Raw genomic sequence first — 6178 nt, forward strand, 5'->3', positions numbered from 1 at the left:
TTTAGGCAGGACGTCCCTTATTTGAACTTTCAATTTTGTATTACTATTTACAAATAATACACAAAAGTTGATGAAATGAAGTGTTATAAGTTTAGGAAAAGATTCAATAGAAGATTAAATCGTGATTATTTTTAGCTGTTAGCATTTAGCAGATTCTGAATGATAGTAATTTCACGGAAATTACGGAAAATTTATCAGTTGACTCAACTTCTAAGGAAAACTTCCAGCCTAGTTCTAATACTAAGGGTAACTTATGTTATAATATATTCTGTGAAATTCTTGTAATTCAGATTGGTTAGTTTACATATCCTATAATGGAAATGATAAGTGAAAGTAAAATACAGCATTATTTTATTCAACTACATTAGCCATTCTTTTAGTGTATTACGACTGTACGATTATTATCTCGTCTTCAGAAATATAATTGAATGTCGATTATGTCATAATTCGAGGCAGGAAGTTAATAAATTTGAATATATTTGATTAAAAATGAAGTAAAAGGATTCACACTGCTATAGGGCCTACATGGTCCTAGGCTCCTAGCCTAGCCCAGCATTAACGAATCGAGTGCACGATGAGCCATTCCTGTTCAATTCCTGTCAGCTACCAGACCAGTCTACCACGCGGCGCGGTTGTGTGTAGATCTCCGAGTCTGTTGGCTGTTAATTGCTTAGTGCAGTAGACACTGAATTACTGAGCAGCTGAGCTTATTAGTTGTGGTTTTTTGTCTTTCACTGATTAACAGGTATGGTGTAAGTTGATTTTTTTCTACTTAAAAATGTATATAGGCTACTATAAGATTATAAGAAGCTGTGGAAGGAAGAATAAAATAGTGTGAAAATATCTGGTCTGTTGTAATGCTAATATGCAGTTTTATGCTTCTGTGATCTGTGTGCTTGTTTATGCTGTTTTCCCTGTTTATGAAAGTAACTGATGGTGGTTTATCATATTTGAGCACATAGGCCGGGTTGATCATGGAACGCTACCTGTTACCCAAGATTCCCAAGAAGAGGCTGCGAGATGATGATCCTCCTACAGACACACCTGCTGTTAATGAAGACCTGGACAGTGGTGATCGTGATTGTGAGTCTGCAGCCTTACTAGGTGAGGCTAGTGCAGAACCCCAGCCACAAGAGGGCACTTCTCACACCCATGGTGAGAAACTACTACCTGGACCCAAGGACCTGAGCCAGCTTCCAGATAGTGGTCCCACCTGTCCAGACTTGAAGAGATACCCAGCCACAGAATACAGTGGCCAGTCAAGGTCATTCAACAAGAACTGGCGTGATCATAATTCGTGGCTGGAGTACTCCACGACCCTAGATGCTGCATTCTGCTTTGCATGTCGTCATTTCGGTCATGTACACTTAAGCAAATGTGACAAGTCCTTCACCCATGACGGCTTTCGGAACTGGAAGAAGGCAACCTCATCTCTGAAGTCTCATGATAATTCAGCAGGACACAAGTTCTCTATGCAAGCTTGGGCAGAGTTTAAGATGTAGAAAACAACAGGTTCTAGGATCATACATGCTTTTAATACCAACCATGAAAAAACTGTAAAGGAAAACAGACATTACATTAGAGCAGTAATACACTTACTGCTCTACACCTGCCAAAATGTTGCCCAAAGAGGTCACAAGGAAGACACTGATTCTGGCAACAAAGGTAACTTCCTGGAACTGCTGGACCTGATTTCCAGGTATGATGACATTGTCAAAAAGAAACTGAGTGATGGTCCTGGCAATGCTAAATATACGCACCACGATATCCAAAATGAACTGCTAGCCATCATAGCTTCAATAATCAGAGAGGACATCAGCAACGAGGTCCTAAGAGCAGAGCATTTTGCCCTAATGGTGGATGAGACCAAGGATGTCAGCAAACAAGAACAGCTGTTCACTGTGGTGAGGTATCTCCACAAACAGAGCCTTCATGAGGTGTTCCTTGACTTCACAGCAGCCCGAGGGTCTGGATGCAGACTCATTGCTCAACAAGATCTTGGAGACCCTGGCCAAATGTGGTATTGACCACAACGCCTGCATTGGCCAGTGCTACGATGGAGCTGCAGTCATGTCCAGGGCACATCAGTGGTATACAGGAGAGGTTTAGGAGAAAGGTACCACAGGCTGTGTATGTCCACTGTTATCCTCACAGGCTCAACCTTGTGCTCGTTGATTGTGTACACAATATCCAGGCTGCAGCAGAGTTTTTTGTGGCTATACAGAGTTTGTACAAGTTCTTCTCTATGTCAGTAGTACATGAAGAATTTATAAAGGTGCAAAATAAATTAAATCCCACAAGGCAGCACATAGAGTTGAAGCAACTGTCTGACACAAGATGGACCTTCCAACATGCTGCTTGTCTGGCAGTGAAAAGAACCCTACCTGCCATAGTGACAACCTTGGAAACGTCTCATGGAGGGAGACAATGCACACAGAGCCACTGAGGCAAAGGGCCTGTGCATCCTGCTAGATCAGCAATTTGTGACAATTCTGATGGCCATGGAAAAAGTGTTACTGATGACCAAACAACTGTCAAACCACCTCCAGTCACATGACCTTCAGCTGGCCTCTGCAGAGGACTTGATGCAGTCTGTCATGTCTGGACTGACAGAAATGAGGACTGAAGCTGCCTGGAAGGAGTTAGAGGAGGCTGCTGAGGATTTGTGCAAGGTAGTTGGGATACGCACTGAGACTGAGCGTCCAGGTAGACAACGATCTGCTCCCAGACACCTGGATGAATTCATCATAACATCCAGTACAGGTCAGAGGGATGGAGCTATACCAGATGCCAGGAGAAGGACCTTCTATGCCATCATAGATAGAATGCTCAATGAAATGAGCAGGCGATTTTCATCTGATGCCTGTAATGTTCTGATGGGTGCTGCTGCCTTGAATCCTAAGCACATTACATTTCTGAACAAAAAAGCGCTGTCAGGAATGGCAGCCAATTATGGAGTGGCAGAGGGTGATCTTGCAGTGAAGGTCCACCAATTGACAAGACTAATAGCTAGGAAGAGAGACAATGGCCTGGAAGTGTCCACACCACTTGAGCTCGCAGCCATGCTGGAGCCATACAAGGACGCCTTTATAGATCTGTATAAACTTGTATGCACTGCAGTGACCCTCCCTGCTCACCTCAGCTGCCTGTGAGAGGAGCTTCTCATGTCTGAAACTCCTCAAGACATACCTGAGGAACAGCAGTGGCAACAACCGCACCAGCAACCTTGCTGTAATATCAATTAATTCTAGGAGGGCCAAACAGCTGAACATTGATGCCATTATAGACACATTTGCTGCCAATCACCAGAACAGGCGCATAGTTTTAAAGTAACGTGACAGTCGTTACACCTTGATTTAAAAAATTCTTCTGATTCTTCAGAATGTATTAACTTCATTACATAGAATTTTTTCTGTCATGTTAACTGCTTGCTTACACATGATGTCTAAATTAATTGAGTTAAACTTCAATCTTATGGAATAAACTGGAAATAATAAATGTTATTATGTTGCGTATACATTAATCTGAATTTCCTTGCTAGTTTTATGTCTTTCATTTGGCAGAATTTTTGATGAGATAAGAAATGTTATACATTAACACCGCAGTTTCAAAGAGTACAGGTGTCTAAAATGAACCTCAGTACATTCGGATATTATGAATATGTACATATCAATTTTCCATCAACACTTCAGTTTGATGACATTTTGTGAAGCCCCCCACATTTTACCCCAGCCCCTCCTCAGCCCCCCCAATGAAAATTTCCTGCCGCCGCCACTGCATGACAGTATTGTGATACCAACTCTAACGTATGGAAGTGAAGCTTGGATGTTGTTGGAAGGACACAAGTCAAGAGTGAGAGCAGTGGAAATGAGTTATTTAAGAGAAGCCTGTGGAGTCACATGGAGAGACAGGCTGACGAATGAGGATATAAAGGAGCATTGTGGTGTTGATGTAGAGGTGATAGGAAGCGTTATGAGGAACACACTGAGGTGGTTTGGCCATGTGGAGAGGACCCACGGTGACAGACTGACGAAGAACGTGTACGTGCGTGAGGCGGAGGGGGAAGAGAGAGGGGGAGGCCGAGGATGAGATAGAGGTATATGAGAGAGGGGGGTGTGAGTTGGGAGCAGGGCAGTGAAATGGCGGGGGACAGGGCGACTTGGAGGCGATTTGTTTGTGGCCACCCCAAACGGGATTGAGGCGTCTGGCAATAGATAGATAGATAGAACTTTCAGATTCCTCCTCCTATACACTGTCCCAAATTCATTCACCATACCTTGCAACTCTCATTCATCTTCACTCAACAATACTGTATCATCAGCAAACAGCAACACCGGAAGCTTCCAAATGCTTAACATAATGTCTGAATTAATGGCATATCTGTCACACTGATCAGAATTAAGACGTACTGTAACGATATCTTATACATGTACTTTATGGGTTATAACCAGGACAACACAACTCTCATCTAGTTCCTATGTTGATATATAAACCCAAATATCTAAGTATGTATGGACGAACTAATGGCATACTCATCATATTTATCAGAATTAACTTAATATAAATCAATTACTTACTTACTAGGTACTGTGCTATATAATGAAGTAGTTTTCTCAATATTCATTGTACTCACCAAAGATCCTGAGATGGGTGAAAACAGAGGAGGACGGTACACACTGTCCCTGCAAGGAAAATGGAATGATTACTATAACTGCACATTATATGGCTACATAAAACTAATATTATAAATGTGGATTTCTCTCAGAATAAGGCATAAAAAATTGTCATTCCAATTTGCGAATATCTCTGCACGTACATGTTATCTCATGCATGGTGTACACTAACATTTTTTTTTATATATGCTTGCCTGGTGCACGTGTGAGTGAATGTGTGAATATTTTATGTATACATGTGTGTGTGTGTGTGTGTGTGTGTGTGTGTGTGTGTGTGTGTGTGTGAGCGCATGTGTTTGCTTCGTGTTCCATGTGTTTTCTGTATCTGGTGCCCCGTTATTCATCTGTTTTATATATTTTGTTTGTGCTTTGTGTTACTGCAGCTTTATATGCTTGTATGTTTCGTGTTTCGTGTGACTAAAGGTGAACTGCTTAAGAACAGTTCCTTTTATAGATACGATTGCTTCTTCCGGAATACAGCAAATGTTTTCAGTTTATTTCGCTCTGTGGACGATTGTATAACAGCGTCGTGGAAAATACTGGAATTAGAAAAACTGCAGTAGATACAGCCTTGTTTACCAGATATCCTGCCCAAGTTTCATTAGCAGATACGTTGTCCAAGTTGAATTAAATCGTCTGAAGTAAGAATAAGCTTGAAGAGACGTTGCTGTACTGAAAGTCATTGGATATGCCTTGTTTTATGTCTTTTCGTATGTGGCTGCGAGATAACAGACTCAGGTTCAGTCTTTTATGGCAAGCGTTAATAGATATCTCAGTGCCTCCTACTTCCCTCTCGTGCAAGGGTGTTTATTATCTATTACACTCCTGCTATTGGTAATTTGTCAAGAGCATGTTTTAAGCTTCCTACCTCCCTCGTGCAAGGCTTTTTACTGCTGATTACACACACCATAAAGGGAGTCGCACACGTCCTGTCTGATTAAACAATGACAACTCTCTCAAATCATTCATGGTCTTCTCATAGCCTTCATCAACCTCTGAACCACGTAGTCTCGTCTGCTTATACTTGAACTCCTCATAGTCCTCATCAGCCTAAGAACTACCTATGACTAGCATCCAGCACGGTAAATGTTTCCCTGGTGTACAGGAAACCATTTGGCTTGTCACTCAGTGTAGAGTCACCCACAGGCAGAAGGAAGGGGAAAGAATGAAGGAAAGAAAGACAGAAGAGGGGGTGTAAAGTCACCTGTAAGCAGAAGGATGAGGAAAGAATTAAGGAAAGAAAAAGAGAAGAGGATGGAAGGAAAGAAGGATGGAGGAGAGAAAAGGGCAGACCCTCGAGAGCAGCTCTACATCGAGTGAGTGGATGGTGAGCGCTCCCACCTACCACAAATAATAATAATAGTAATAATAATAAGTACTTTAATAACCCTGTCTCCTGCCATTTCACTGTTGGCCCCCGCTCAGATACGTCTCCATTCCTACCTTATCCTCAGTCTCCCCTTCCTTCTCCCTCAACTCCCTATGCCAAATGAGGAGGATGGTGG

General features: G+C 42.1%; 1 protein-coding gene across 1 annotated transcript; it reads left to right on the top strand.

Annotated features, from left to right (window-relative positions):
• The first annotated feature begins 974 nt into the window (after positions 1 to 974).
• Positions 975 to 2109, top strand: LOC145389993 (zinc finger MYM-type protein 1-like). Its single transcript, XM_080265088.1, has 3 exons — positions 975 to 1498; positions 1631 to 1904; positions 1957 to 2109. Exons 1-3 carry the CDS (start codon positions 975 to 977, stop codon positions 2107 to 2109), a joined length of 951 nt encoding a protein of 316 aa, XP_080121214.1.
• The last annotated feature ends 4069 nt before the right edge of the window (positions 2110 to 6178 follow it).

Source organism: Coenobita brevimanus, unplaced genomic scaffold (assembly GCF_032717465.1).
Source record: "Coenobita brevimanus isolate Jiangsu-jjx unplaced genomic scaffold, ASM3271746v2 jjx.HiC_scaffold_2687, whole genome shotgun sequence".
Lineage (NCBI taxonomy): Eukaryota > Metazoa > Arthropoda > Malacostraca > Decapoda > Coenobitidae > Coenobita > Coenobita brevimanus.

Coding starts and splice junctions, on each gene's coding strand:
- LOC145389993 (XM_080265088.1), top strand. CDS start 975: ATGGAACGCTACCTGTTACCCAAGATTCCCAAGAAGAGGCTGCGAGAT. Junction 1,499..1,630: donor GCTTGGGCAGAGTTTAAGAT/GTAGAAAACAAC, acceptor TGTTGCCCAAAG/AGGTCACAAGGAAGACACTG. Junction 1,905..1,956: donor AAGAACAGCTGTTCACTGTG/GTGAGGTATCTC, acceptor TTGACTTCACAG/CAGCCCGAGGGTCTGGATGC.